Here is a 13,597-nt window from a genome sequence, read left to right as displayed (position 1 = left end):
TCTTGTGGAACAAACTCAGGTTACTGAGAACCTCATTGGTGTTCAAATTGCTGAGTTTAATGTGTCCATAATGCCCAGTCTACAAAAAATTTAGACTGAACAAGAACTTTCCTGATTGCACATCAAGAAATACAGCACTCCCATAAGCAGTCTACTCTTCTTTACATAGGATCTGTTACACACAAGTACTTTGGGGTGACTATTTGAGAATGAATTTTCAAAGCAGGGTTCAAAGAATTTGTGCTTTCTTGATATTGCAAGTCAAAGCATATGGGTATTAGTAATGGCTCTGATTGCCAGTAAGCTTTAAACCAGGAATCCATAGATTGTATCTGTTCCTTTAAACATCTTGTGATCTGCTTCACCAGATGAAGAAGTCCCTACAGGCCTCTCTTTGTCCCTGGAGAGCTCAAGTTGGAGGTGTAGTAAAAAGAGATGGTTGTTGTAAATAGACATGGTCTCATGGGTGGCTGTCTTGACCACCATGATCATGAAATAGTTGAGTTTAAAATCCTGGTGATAGGAGAAAAACTGTAAATAAAGTTACCTCCATGGACCAGGGGAGAGCAGACTTTAGGTTGCAGGGAACAGTTAATAAGGTCTCCAGGGAATCTGCCTTAGAGAATAGTGAGGTACATAAAAGCTGCTCACTTTTTAAGGTCCTACTTTCAAGAGCACAGGAACAGGAAATTATGTGTCAGAAGTCTAGCCAGTGAGGCTGGGGGCTGGATTGGCTAAGCAGGGATCTCCTGCAACTTAGCAGAAAGTGTATGGAGTTTGGAAAGGACAGATTACGTAGCAGGACAGACAGGCTCCTTGGAACTCTACAGAAAAAATGCCCAAGCTCGAGCTGAAGCTGGCTGGTAGTATGGTGGGTAACAACAGGCATTTTTAAGCATGTTAACAGCAAAAGGAAGACTAAAAGAAACACAGGTTTGTCACTTGGTGAGGTTGGTCACCTCACCCTTGACTTGAACAGTGATGAAGCAGAGACATTTAATGCTGCCTTTGCTTCTTTTTCTGACACTGGTGATGGGAGGTGTCCGGAGGCCTGGGCTGGATGACCATGGCTGGGGGAGGGATGAACTCCTGGCTGGCTTTAAACTTGTATGGGATTTGCTGCTGCAACTGAATGCACATAAGTCTATGGGGCCCAATGGGATTCCTCCCAGGGTACTGAAGAGCTGGCCAACTAAGTGTGACACCTCTCTCAGTTATTAATCAACAGCCTTGGGAATCTGTATAAGTTGATGTGGAAGCTGGCAAATGTCCCAATTTTCAAGAAGGGCAAGAAAGAAGATCTTGGTAATTATAGATCAATCAGTCTCACTCTGGTGCCTGGTAAAACTGTGGAGAAAATTAGTCTGGAAGCTACCAAGAAAAAGACTTGACAGACAACACAGTTGTTGATCAAAGTGTGCATGAGTTCTTGAAGGGAAAGTCACGGCTTACCAACTTAATAACCTTTTACAACACGGTTACCCACCTAGTAGTCAAAGGGAAGGCAGATGTGGGGATATTTTTGGTTTTGGAAAAGCTTTTGATAGTCTCACCAAATCCCTCTGGACAGCATTCAGGGTACAGCCAGATGTGCACATAACTTCATTCACACAAAATTGAACAAGGACAAATGCCAGGTGCTGTACCTGTAATGCTGTAATCCTCGATGTAAATGCAGACTGAAACATGACACTGGGGTGCAGCTCTGCAGAAAAGACTCTGGGCATTTTGAGTGATGGCAGGCCCTGCCAGCTGTGTCGTGCTGAGGTGTACTCAGCAGAGAATAGTTAACTGGCGAGAGAAGTGAGGGTCCCATTGCACTCAGCCTTGCGACCAATGTGTGCAGTTTCATGCTCCACAATCCAAGGAGGATATAAAAATATTATAATGTGTCCAAAGGAGGGCAACAAAGACATCAAGGAAAGGTGGGACTTACAAGGAGAAGCTGAGGATACAAAGTTAGTTCAGCTTGGAGAAGACCAAGGGCTGATCTAATACCTCCTCATCAGGGGCAGCAGAAGGAGGGTGATCTCTTCTCTTTAGTGTCTAGCAACAGGACACAGGGAATGGCTTAAAGCTGCATAGGGGGAAGTTCAGATTGGATATCAGAAAAAAGAGTCATTTGCAGGGTGGCCAAGCTCCCCTTGACTCCTCAGACTCAGCCATGACCCTGAGTCTGTCTCTGTTCAAGTCCTGTTTAGACAATGCCCTCACTTATAGTTTAACTTCTAGCTTGCCCCAGACTTGATCCTTGTGAGTGACCCTGTAGTTCAGGACATTCTATGATTCTATGATGCTGTGATAACCCCTAAGTCCTAAATCTTGGTATAGGGGAGCCCAGAAACAGCAAAGAAGCTACCCCAAAGAACACAAGGTCTTGCTATTGAAATGCAAGCAAAGGAGAGTTTAGTCACTGAAAGATTTCTCCTCCTCTTTTCAGCCAGGAAAGCAGAGAAGGGAAAAAGTCCAAGGTGTAACAATACAGGCCAGGACACAGCATCTGTGTCCTGGGAAAGCAGGTAAACCTATTCTCATCACCAGCCCTTACAGGCAGCCAAGGAATCAGTCCTGGTCACCAACACAGCTGTATGAGCAACCAAACATCTTTCTACTCTCCCCACACTATGTTGGTCTGCCAGTGACCATGAGTGTATTTCTTTCTTTTGTTCCTTTCCCTTCACCATCCTGGATTCTAATTTCAACCAAATAAAAATCTCTGTTCCACCTCCTACTACATAAAATAACCTCTTTTTTCCCCATGTACTAAGTACACTTAGACACGATATAAATTTGGTTGTTGTCGTTTTTTTAATTTTTACAAATATTTGAAAGCATCACTGAGCAGACAGTGACACAAGTAAGATATTCCAGCAGTGACAGGCACCCAATGAATGGCATTGTCCTGAACTGAGTCCCAAGTTCGCTTGGGATCAAGAGTGAAAGAGAAACAAAATTTACTACAAAAAAAAGCCTGGTGCTGATGGCAGAAGAACTCCCCCACTTGGCCCAAAAATAATTTGATATCCTACACAAATCTAAATATTAATGAAGATTAGAGGCAAATATCCACATGGGTTAATACCAATAAGCCCCTTTGCCCCCTCTCCAAATTGAAGTGGTGGGATGAGGAAGGAATTACAGCTCCCTAGAGGCAGAGCCCACTCCTGTAACTGAATCATCACAGATAGAACAGAGGCATGGGGACCAAATCTGGCTACTGGATTAAAAACTTCATAGTGAGGACAAATAATACTAGTGGAGGGAGTTCAAAGATCCTCACTCTTATCTTCTGCTGGTCAGCGACGCTGGTTCTAGGAATCTTCAGCTTCTTTCATTTCTTCCCTTTGAGTAGGAGACTGTCACTGAAAGGGAGACAGAAGGGAGTCATTAGTCCAGACAGCATAAGCAAAGCTGGATCAGCCCCTCAGTACGGATTCTGAGGTATGGGATGTCACACCCAAAGGATCTGGACTTCCAAGCCCTTCTTATCAGGCAGGGTTTTTTTCACAAAGCCCCCTTAAATCTTCTGGAACAAATATGACAGAATCTGGTCAGAGCTGAGGAAGAAGGACGTTACAGTCAAAGATCCCACAAAAAGAAACCAACTCTGGTTTCCCTTCTCAATTCTGAGAAATCTAAGCTTTTAACTGCATTCTGTTAGTACTGCCAGCTGGCACTGCCTTTTTCAGTAAACGCTGGACAGACGAGGCAGAGCCAACCAACTCCTGACAGTTCTGAAAGCAGGAAATGGCGTGTTCTCGCATGAACTGGAAAGCTTTTGGAGAATAACAAAAGCATCTTCCCTAGAGATCATCATCCCAAGCCAACACAAATTCCCAGGATCATCTGCCTGGCTCCTTACAGCCCTGTCTGCCATAACCACAGGATGCCCTGTACATGTGATAGATTGGGAAATGCCCCACAGTTACTCCTGCCTTTCCATGCAAGGCTCCTTAGGAGACACACATAGAGCTCCAATTACTGCACACATGTTTGTGTGGTCCCTGCAAGGAAAGCTTCAAGTTTCACATCACAAATGGCAATTGAGGTAGATACTGGAATAAACTTGCTGGGGCTAAAACAGCCCAGGCCAGGAACATCCTAGGCACCAGGAAACAGTAACACCCTGGTTTCTGTACTAACAAATGGATCAAAATGTACATTGCCTTACCTTCCTCTGTGTCAGCAGATGCAGTAAGGGGTGGAGGGTGGGAAAGAAAAAAAACAAGAGTAAATTTATTAGGTTTAACAAAAATCCCCATTTCCACAGTAAGAGAGGCTGCTCCCTACTTGGCTGTATCCTCTGGCATTAGGCTCCCCTCAGAACAAGATCCTGAGAGAGCTCCAGAAAGGGGAGCAGCTTTCCAGGTAGGGTGCAGAAACCCAGGCCCTTTACCTCGTGAAGGCCTCATCCTGCAGGTTCAGTACCAAGTTATCTGCTGTGAGATACACACGGTTTTGTGAGGCAGCAATCTGAAAAAGAAATACATTACAGGCATGGCATCAAGGACTAAAAATGCACTCCCTTCAGATACAGCACTCTTGTTTCCTTCACTTAAGACCTCAGTTAAATCAATGCAATTCCCCAAAACAACTCCCTAATTTCCTGACTTCCCATCCCAGAGCCATCAGACTTTGTAAAAGTGCTCATTCTGTCTCTCAGTCACAAAGACCCTTGATCCCACATTTATCTGTCCCCCCTTTCTCAGCTGCAGGTAACCAGAAGCTTTCAGTGGCTACAGCTGAGGGTGGGTGATGGAATCTGATGTGGATCTGGCCTTGTCATATGAAGGGCATGAACTCTGAACCTCACATCTAATTGCAGATCCTTATTAAGTCTTAAGCTCTACTTGAGCAGAGAAGGGCTGGGCAGGAACAAGGATCAGGACAGAGCAGATCACATTCGCCTTAAATTCATCATGTGGCCACTGGGCTGGGGGACAGCACAAGGACTGCAAAAGGACAAAGGGAATTCTGTGCCCCAATTCTGTACTCACTGTTTTTGAGATGTTTTGAGCAGCTCGGATCTTACGTAGCTTGATGTAGCCTGGATTCCTGCTGAGAGCTTCCCCGAGGTACAAGGGAACAAAAGTTAAGGAAAATCCAAGAGAAGCCGCTTACCCTCAAGGAATTCCTCCTAAGCCATACTAAAGAACATCTTAGTGGGCAAAAAGCAATCTCTATCCTGTAACATGGGCCTTTGGGTATGCCTTTGGCACACTTTCACCTGCCCAAATGAAGAACATTATGGATTATGGCCACACACAGCCAGTAGAAGTCAAACTTTACAACACGGAGCGCAGGCCCAGGCCTTCTCTGCTCTGCCTGTGACCTCAGACGAACCTTGCTCCGGCTGACTGGACAAGGGGGAAAAAGAACAGTGACCTACTTGAAGCTATCATCCGATCACAGTCTCCCAGGCATGAGCCCAATGTGACAGATTCTTAGGACTGTCAAGCTCACAAGCCACATCCCACAAAATCTCCTGAAGCAGGATATCATCTTGGCAGCTGTCGCTTCCCCCTCGGCCTGAACTATCTTCTGCTTCTGCTCCTGCTTGGCCTTCTCCACCAGGAACTGGGCACGCTGTGCCTCCTGCTGGGCTGCAAGGAGAAAGGACACAGGCACTGGAACCACATTTTATCTTCCAACAGAACCTGAGAGCTGAAGCCCAGGGGCTCTGCTTCCCAAAGAACCGGTAACATTGTGTGGGACCACATCCAAGTACAAAACACGAGAGCACTTTACCTTATCCTGAGTAAAACCCACAGCACCCAGACCCTCCACACCCCCACAGTGAGCCACAGAGTCCCAGTCTGAAGAGGAACCTTAGTTTTGGGAACTCAGTCCCTCCGACAGTCTATTCCATTAGCTATGGCCTTCTGGTAACACTTGTAAAATAAACCTCTTCAGCTCTGTTACTAAGGAGGCTTAGAGATTTGTAACCCTGTACCTGCACCATACAGTGACACAGCAGTGACACACTAGCCTAAATTCCACTTCCTTGTTTAATAATTCAGTGAAAAGGCAAAAGTAATCCACCTTTTTCAGGCACCAGTGGAACTCACCCACTTGCTTAGCCTCCACAGCAGCTGTGTATTCACGACTGAAACTGAGCTCTGTGATAGCCACATCATCCAGGATGAGGCTGAAATCCTTGGCTCTCTCTGTCAGTTCTCGCCTAATGAGCAGAGACACCTGAAACACAAACACAGCAACAGGAGTAGCACCAAGCACAGGGTGCTCCTCACTTCCCATGCACTCCAAAAGTGAAGCACAACTGCTCCTCACAGTGTCGGGAGAGACATTTCCCAACCCAAGCTCCAAACCACAACCATCAACACCATCTCTGAATAACATATCCACATCCACAAAAAGCATTTTCAAAACTCTCTAAGAGCTCGTTTGTAGTTACCGCTTAACTGTTCTACACAAGTAACACTGTGACAGTAAAAAACCTTGAAAGCGCCTTTTGCTTTCACATCCTGCCACATCCAGTTCTACAGTTCCCAGTTCTGGCAATAAGCATTTCCTTCTCCACCTTGGATTTGTTACTGTTTGCAGGCTGCGCTTTCATAATTGTATTCCAGCAAAAAAGAAGAAATTACCACAAATTTTTTTAAAACCTGTATCCCATCTCTTAGTAACAGTAGCTACTTGTAGCTACTAATGTAGCTACTTCACCTTTCTTTTGGCTGCTTTGGGTGGGTGTTGCTGTTAGATACTTTCATTTATTCTACATTTACTTGCCAGCACCTTTTTCAGGCAACCTGACAAGTCCTGCACCAAATATTGACCTTAACAGAAACTATTGCTACAGTATCACATGCTTGGCCAGTCGAGCATTTGCTTTTACTTCTACTGCAGCTGTTTCTAAGCAGAACTCTAAATAAATAGTGACAGAAACCTTTCCTGTGTGAATTGTGGGTGCACAACTACATAAAGTCACCTAATTTTTTTCTGACTATCCATCCCTTCAATACCACATCACTTTATAATAACAAGCACTGGATGGATACATGACAAGAAGACAAATGCAACTCAGTTTGTTCAAAAATTTCAGATATCAAAGAATGACTCTTATCTGAAATCACAGATGCCTAACAGCCTTTGCTTCTAATGCCACCAAAATCCTCACAGGTATTCTTTGCTGTCCCATCTTCTCCACACATTCTTCTTCTATAGGAAGACTAACAAATCCCTCCAGTGCACCCCATGGGGATGAGCACAAAAGCCTGAAGCCCCTGACCAGGGGGGATACAGATAATTTCTCATAACAAAACCTGAACACTCAGTTCTACTCTCCAGTTCTTTTCACATGGATCACAAATGTGGTCCATGATAGTTAAAAGATGCTTTGTATTTCATTTAACAACTCTTACTCTTCAGCACCCTCCTGGTACTGCAGGATCTCCTCTAAAAACTTTTAAAACAAGACCAGCACCTCCTCTCTGTACCAGTTTCTATAGGCAATGAGAAATCCCTGGCAATCAAACTATTACAATACAAACTTTCACAAACAGACATTTTAAAGTTTTATATTTCTAACTCTTTGCAACACTGCCTCAGAGGACACTCTAAGCTTTTTCTAATCAGTGCCTGCAGGGAGGGTGCCAAGACAGCTGAGGTAGGCACTTCTCAGTGGTGTCAAACAACAGGACGAGAGGCAATGGGCAGAAACTGGAACACAGGAAGTTCCACTTGAATATGAGGCATAACTTCCTTACTGTGCAGATGACAGAGAACTTTAACAAATTGCACAGAGAGGTTGTGGAGTCTCCCTCACTAGAGACATTGAAGAACCAACTGGATGCATGTGCTCTGGGATGACCCTACTGGAGCAGGGAGGATGGACAAGATGACCCATTGTGGTTCCTTTCAACCCGACCCCTCCTGTGATTATTGTAAACAGAAGTTATTTGCTACCCTCCTGTAGCATCCATCACTGACAGGTTAGTGCTTTGTTAACTGCTCATTCCCATTGTTTCAGATCTTTCAAAGCTGTTTAACTTGCTCTGACAGTTCTGAGATCTGTATTTTTAATGCCAGTTCCACTGACCCCTGTGGACCATGAAGTAAACCAGCTCTCCCTCCTCCAGTGTTACATTTTGGTGCAGTTTTGCACTCTGTGTACCAACAGACCCACTTTCCTCCTCAGAAGCTGCCAATACCGTATTTGCACCTGTACTGGAATCAAACCGTACACGGGATAAACTTCCCATGTGGATGCACCATCCGCGTGCTGAATACAGTTATCCTTCCTTGATCTGTCACAACTCTTCCCCCAGGCACAGCTCTGTAGCTCCCCTGGGAGCTGGCCCAAGCCTGCCCTGGGCAGGGCTCACCTGGGCTCTCTGTGTGATGAGCTGCGAGGCGTTGAACTTGGCCACGACGCTCTTGAGCACCTCGTTGACGATGGAGGGCAGGACGCGCTCCTCGTAGTCCAGCCCCAGGCGCTGGTACATGCTGGGCAGCTCGGCCGCGTTGGGCCGCGTCAGCACCCGCAGGGAGATGTTCACCATCTGCAGGTCTGCGGGGACAGGGAGGGGCTCAGGGGCCTGCGGGGAACCGGGAGAGTTGCCCAGGGCAGCTGTGGATGCCCCAGCCCTGGACGTGTTCGACACCAGGTCGGACGGGGCTTCGAGCAACCTGGTCTGGTGAAAGGTGTCACTATCTGAGGCAGGAAATTGTGACTAAACGATTTTTAAGGTCTATTCCAGCCCCTTAACATTCCATAATTGAGGAGCGCCAGAAATACGGCCGAGTTCCCGTCCCGTGCCTCCCACCTCGTGGCCGCTTTATCTCACCTTTGGAACCAGTGGGGGAGGAGATTTTCCGTGGCCGCGCTCGAATGTCATAGATGATGGGATACTGGAACCAGGGGATCCTGCGGGGGGCGGAGGCGCGTTAGGCGAGGGCCCCGCCGGGCCGGGGGAGCCGGGGGGGAGGCGGGGGGGCCGGGCCCTACCTGAAGTGCAGCCCCTCGGCCAGGATGGTGTCCTGCTGCACGCCGCCAATGCGGTTGAAGAAGATGGCGCGCTGGCCGCCCTCCACTGCGGGGAGAGAGCGGGGGCTTGGTCAGCGCGGGCGGCGGGCACGAAGGCTCCGAGGGGTTGGGGGGCACTCCACTCACCAATGAAGACGGACTCTCGCACGCCATAGGCCAGGGCACCGGCGCCCAGCAGCAGCTTCAGCGCGGTGCCTACGCCGCGGGGCCCGGTCGGCAGCCGCCCCGCCAGGTCCTTCAGGTTCTGCGCCATGGCCGCCCCGCCACCGCCCCCGCCGGGAAGGACACCGGAAGGAGCGACCGTCGTGGCGCTCCGGCGGGAAACCGCGGCGCCGGGAGCGCCCCCGCTGCCCCGTCCCTCCCCCGGCACTCGCCTTCCGGCGCGGCGGCCTCGGCGCTCCGGAAGCGAGTCCGGCCGGAGCCAGATAGAGGGCGCGCCCCGGCGCCATCTTGGGTGGCCGCGGCGGGAAGGGCGGGGCCGGGGCGGGGCCGCCGGGGCCGCGTGACAAAATGGCGGCGCCCAGGCGGCCACGTGGGGATGCGCAGGAGGAAGATGAGGATGAAGGGCGCTCGCTGGAGCGCAAGCGGTCCCGCGGGCAGCGGCGGCTCCTGGTCGTGCTGGAGGGGGCGAGTCTGGAGACCGTGAAGGTGCGGGCGGCGGGAGGTCCGGGCGGCTCCGGCCGTACCGCGGCTGCCCTCGCTCTCCGCTTACCTGTCCGTGCTTTGGCCGTAGGTGGGGAAAACGTTCGAGCTGCTCAACTGCGACAAGCACAAGGCGCTGCTGCTGCGGAATGGTCGGGACCCCGGAGAGGTGCGGCCTGACATCACCCACCAAGTAGGTTCCCGCTGGGTCCGGCGGCGCCTGTGGCGGCCTGGGCCGCTCGGGGTGGCTCGGCAAGCGGCTCGGGGTGATCTTCCCTCGGGTCTGGGAGTCCACTTGTGCCCCTGGAGCCCGGGGACGAGTTTTGCTTCCTCTGCTATGCTGGTGGGTTTTAGGTTGAGTCGCTATTTAGGCCTGGGCTTGATTTCATAGTATCACAGCATTATATCCCATAATTGGATGAGCGTTCAGCCTCAACATCGGTCCCTTCTGTATTTGTGGGGACTAACCCTCAATCTTCTCTAGAATTCCCTCTCTTGTGCCTTTCTATTTCCATTATCGTGAGCTTTTCACTTTCAGAGTCTCCTGATGCTCATGGACAGCCCCCTGAATCGGGCTGGGCTCCTGCAGGTTTATATCCATACCAAGAAGAATGTTCTCATTGAAGTCAATCCTCAAACCAGAATCCCAAGGACTTTTGATCGATTCTGTGGCCTTATGGGTAAGTGATTCAAACTCTGCACAAGCTATAGAATAATGTAGTAAGGTGGTCAGTATTGGAGGAACTTCAGGAAAAGCCAAAAACTGGTTCTGGCCTTAAAATGTGAAAATGAGAAAAGAGCAGAGAAGTGAAAGCATCTTTCTGGGACGTTCAAGGATGCATACCCCAGGTGTGTGTTCCTTAGCACAGTGGGGAGTTGCCTGCAGGAGGTTGTGCTATCAGCAAAGTAACTCTTTTCAGACTGTGATGGAAACTCTAAAGGCGAACATTTTGTGTACCTCAGCTCAGCCGAGGCATGGAATTCCTCCAGCAAATTACCACACAGCTTAAGTGATTTCTTTCTTGTTTTCTCTTTGCCAGTTCAGTTGTTGCATAAGCTCAGTGTTAGAGCAGCTGATGGGCCTCAGAAACTGCTGAAGGTAAATATTCTGTAACTATGCACAGCTAATGTTGCAATATTGTAAGGACAACGTAGGAGGGATTTGGGGGGGTGGGGGAGGTGTTTTTTTTTTGGTTGGGAGCCCTGGTAGTTGCTGTGGTTGCTATTCCATGCTGTCACCTCTTTGCTGGGGGTCCTGGTTTCAGGGGGGCTCTCCCACATGCTACCTGGCTAGGAGCTGCTGCTGCAGCAAGGAAACCTCTAACACACCTGTCTTTGGAGTTGAGGGATCTGTTTCCTCACATGAGCCTGACTGGCACGCTTGGGCATTGACTCTTTTCATGTACAGCAAATGAAGATACAATTAACGTGAATGGCTTATGCAGTCAGAGGGGATGACTGGATAAACTGCAGGGACCAAGGGTTTATCACGATACTGGACTCTGTGAATGAAGAACTACTATTCTTGTTGCTAGAAGTGCTATAAAAGCAGCAGCCTGAGGAAGGTGATGTCATCTTGGCAGAGAATGCTTGGCCATGGCCAGTGCATCTGCCCCAGGGTCAGCAGGCAGGGAGGGACAAGGAGTGGCCTTTCCTGCCTTTTCCAATCGGGCTTTCATGAACCTGGCTCAAGGAGTGCACCAGAACAAGGAGCTGCTGGGCTGGAGCAGGACCCCACTGCGCTGCTCCTCAAGACAGCAGCAAGACTGTCAGAAGTGAAGAACTAATAATCACTTAAATGTGTTTTGCAACTTTCTTCTGGAAAATCCAGATTCCCCAAAGAAGGAGAGTGGTTTTAAATCCCAGCAGCAGCTTGCTTGCCAGCCAAGACAAGACAAAGTTGTCTAAGGGGGACTATAGGTCCTCCATGCCCTCCTTCTGTGCCTGTTCCAAGATCATCTTCCAGGTACACACTGAGACTGGCAACATCTGGACACACCTGCTGGGGTTTGTTCTGTCCCTCTGCCTGGGGCTCCTGACCATGCTGCCCAATGTATACTTCATGGCTTCTTTGCAGGAGAAGGTGGTGTTTGGGATGCTCTTCCTGGGAGCAGTGCTGTGCCTCAGCTTCTCCTGGCTATTCCATATTGCCTACTGTCACTTGGAGAATGGCCTGTGGACACTTTCAATTTTGGATTATTCAGGAATTGTACTGCTGGTCATGGGGAGCACTGCTACTTGTTCTACTGCTCCACACAGCTAAGAGTCATCACCGGTATCCTGGGCATATCTGCCATCACTGATATGCCCCAATGACTCAACCCGTCTGGGACTGTTCTTGCTCAGGGACCTGGCTGTACTTGGTAGGTAGTCAGGGGGACAGGGAAATAGGATGTGTGCCTCAAAGGGATTTGATTTTTGGGCGAGGACAATCTGTGATGTTGAGTTGTGTACGTAATGTTGGTTGTGGAATGACACCACCATTGTATTTTGTAAATGCCATGAACAATGAAGATGAACTGCTCCAGATGCACCAGTCATGAGCTCCTGATGCAGCCTGCAACCAGCGGATAAATTTTTTGTTTGTTGCTTTTAGCAAACAATGGATCTAGCTATGTGTCAGGGTCTGTTACCTCTACACCCCTATTAACTTTCTCCTTTCTGCAGGTGATCAAAAATCCTGTCAGTGACCATCTGCCTGTGGGCTGTATGAAGATTGGTACCTCTTTTGCAGCGTCACAGGTGTCGGATCTGCGTGAGCTGGTTCCTGCAGCGGAGCCAGTTGTCATTGTGGTGGGAGCTTTTGCCCACGGGTCGGTAAGTGTGTGTATCCCTCAGCTGGGGTTGTAAAAATGTTTTAGTCTTGTTCTGAGTATGGAGGTTTTATCTGCCCTTTTTTTGGCTTGGTTTCTCTTCCACCCAGACCCCCATTTTTTTCCATATGCTTGTGAAATAAAGGCCCAAAACTGCAACACTTGTGACTGTTCTCCCATCCAAGGGAGGATGTTAGTGAAGGCTAGCAGTTTCCCTGCTGAGGAAATACTGCACCTCTGCAGTTGTTAGGGTTGGAAGGGATCTCTGGAGATTATCCAGTCCAACCCCCTGCCAAGGCAGGGTCAGCTGCAGCAGGTGACACAGGAACATGTCCAGGTGGATTTTGAATGCCTCCAGAGAGGGATACTCCACAGCCTCCCTGGACAGCCTGTTCCAGTGCTCTGCCATTCTCATCATAAAGAAGTTCTTCCTCTTGTTTTGGTGAAACTTCTTGTGTTCTAGTTTATGGCCCCTGCTCCTTGCCCTGTCACTGGGCGCCAGAGGAAAGAGTCTGGCGCTATTCTCTTGGCACCCACACTTGAGATATTTATGTGCATTAATGAGATCCCCTCTCAGTCTTCTCTTCCCTAGACAAAACAGGCCCTGCAGTCTCTCCTCATAGATCATTCCATGTCCTGATAATCTTTCCAGCCTCTGCTGGACCCTTTCCAGTGGCTCCTTGTCTTGTACTAACAGAGATGGGACTCAGTGAAAACTTCTTGTAACTCAGTTTTTGGTGTTTTGTTTTTTTTTTTTTTTTTTTTCCTCTATCCCCCCCCCTCTTCTCCCAGGTCAATGTTGACTATACAGAAAAGATGGTCTCCATCAGCAACTATCCCCTTTCTGCTGCCCTGACGTGTGCTAAAATTACTACTGCCTTTGAGGAAGTGTGGGGAGTGGTATGAGCTGCTGCTGCTACTGCTGTCATGATGGACTTGTATACAGTGACTTCACATTCTGAAAAGGCTCTTTAACTTGGGTGTGGACCTGGTGCAACTTTGGGCTCCTGGAAAACACTTCACATTCGTCCTTGTAGCTTCTGAAGCAGTGAGACTTTAAACGGACTGCCCCACTGACACTTTTTCCTCCTATTAAAGGTACCTTTTTTGATTAAAAAGTGCTTGAGAATTTTAC

General features: G+C 48.6%; 2 protein-coding genes across 2 annotated transcripts; one reads left to right on the top strand and one right to left on the bottom strand.

Annotated features, from left to right (window-relative positions):
• Nucleotides 1-2,793: 2,793 nt before the first annotated feature.
• Nucleotides 2,794-9,459, bottom strand: PHB2 (prohibitin 2). The gene is made up of 8 exons (XM_066341103.1): nt 9,134-9,459; nt 8,969-9,053; nt 8,808-8,887; nt 8,346-8,530; nt 6,069-6,198; nt 5,500-5,603; nt 4,998-5,075; nt 2,794-4,473 (listed from the first exon to the last, which is right to left on the bottom strand). Exons 1-8 carry the CDS (start codon nt 9,258-9,260, stop codon nt 4,393-4,395), a joined length of 870 nt encoding a protein of 289 aa, XP_066197200.1. The 5' UTR covers nt 9,261-9,459; the 3' UTR covers nt 2,794-4,392.
• Nucleotides 9,460-9,497: 38 nt separating this feature from the next.
• On the top strand, nt 9,498-13,580 carry EMG1 (EMG1 N1-specific pseudouridine methyltransferase). Its single transcript, XM_066341104.1, has 6 exons — nt 9,498-9,655; nt 9,741-9,842; nt 10,188-10,329; nt 10,690-10,748; nt 12,317-12,466; nt 13,255-13,580. Exons 1-6 carry the CDS (start codon nt 9,518-9,520, stop codon nt 13,366-13,368), a joined length of 705 nt encoding a protein of 234 aa, XP_066197201.1. The 5' UTR covers nt 9,498-9,517; the 3' UTR covers nt 13,369-13,580.
• Nucleotides 13,581-13,597: the final 17 nt, after the last annotated feature.

This window comes from Sylvia atricapilla, chromosome 2 (assembly GCF_009819655.1).
Source record: "Sylvia atricapilla isolate bSylAtr1 chromosome 2, bSylAtr1.pri, whole genome shotgun sequence".
Taxonomy (NCBI): Eukaryota; Metazoa; Chordata; class Aves; order Passeriformes; family Sylviidae; genus Sylvia; species Sylvia atricapilla.
Note: the sequence above shows the minus strand (reverse complement) of the source record. Positions and strands in the feature narration are given on the sequence as shown.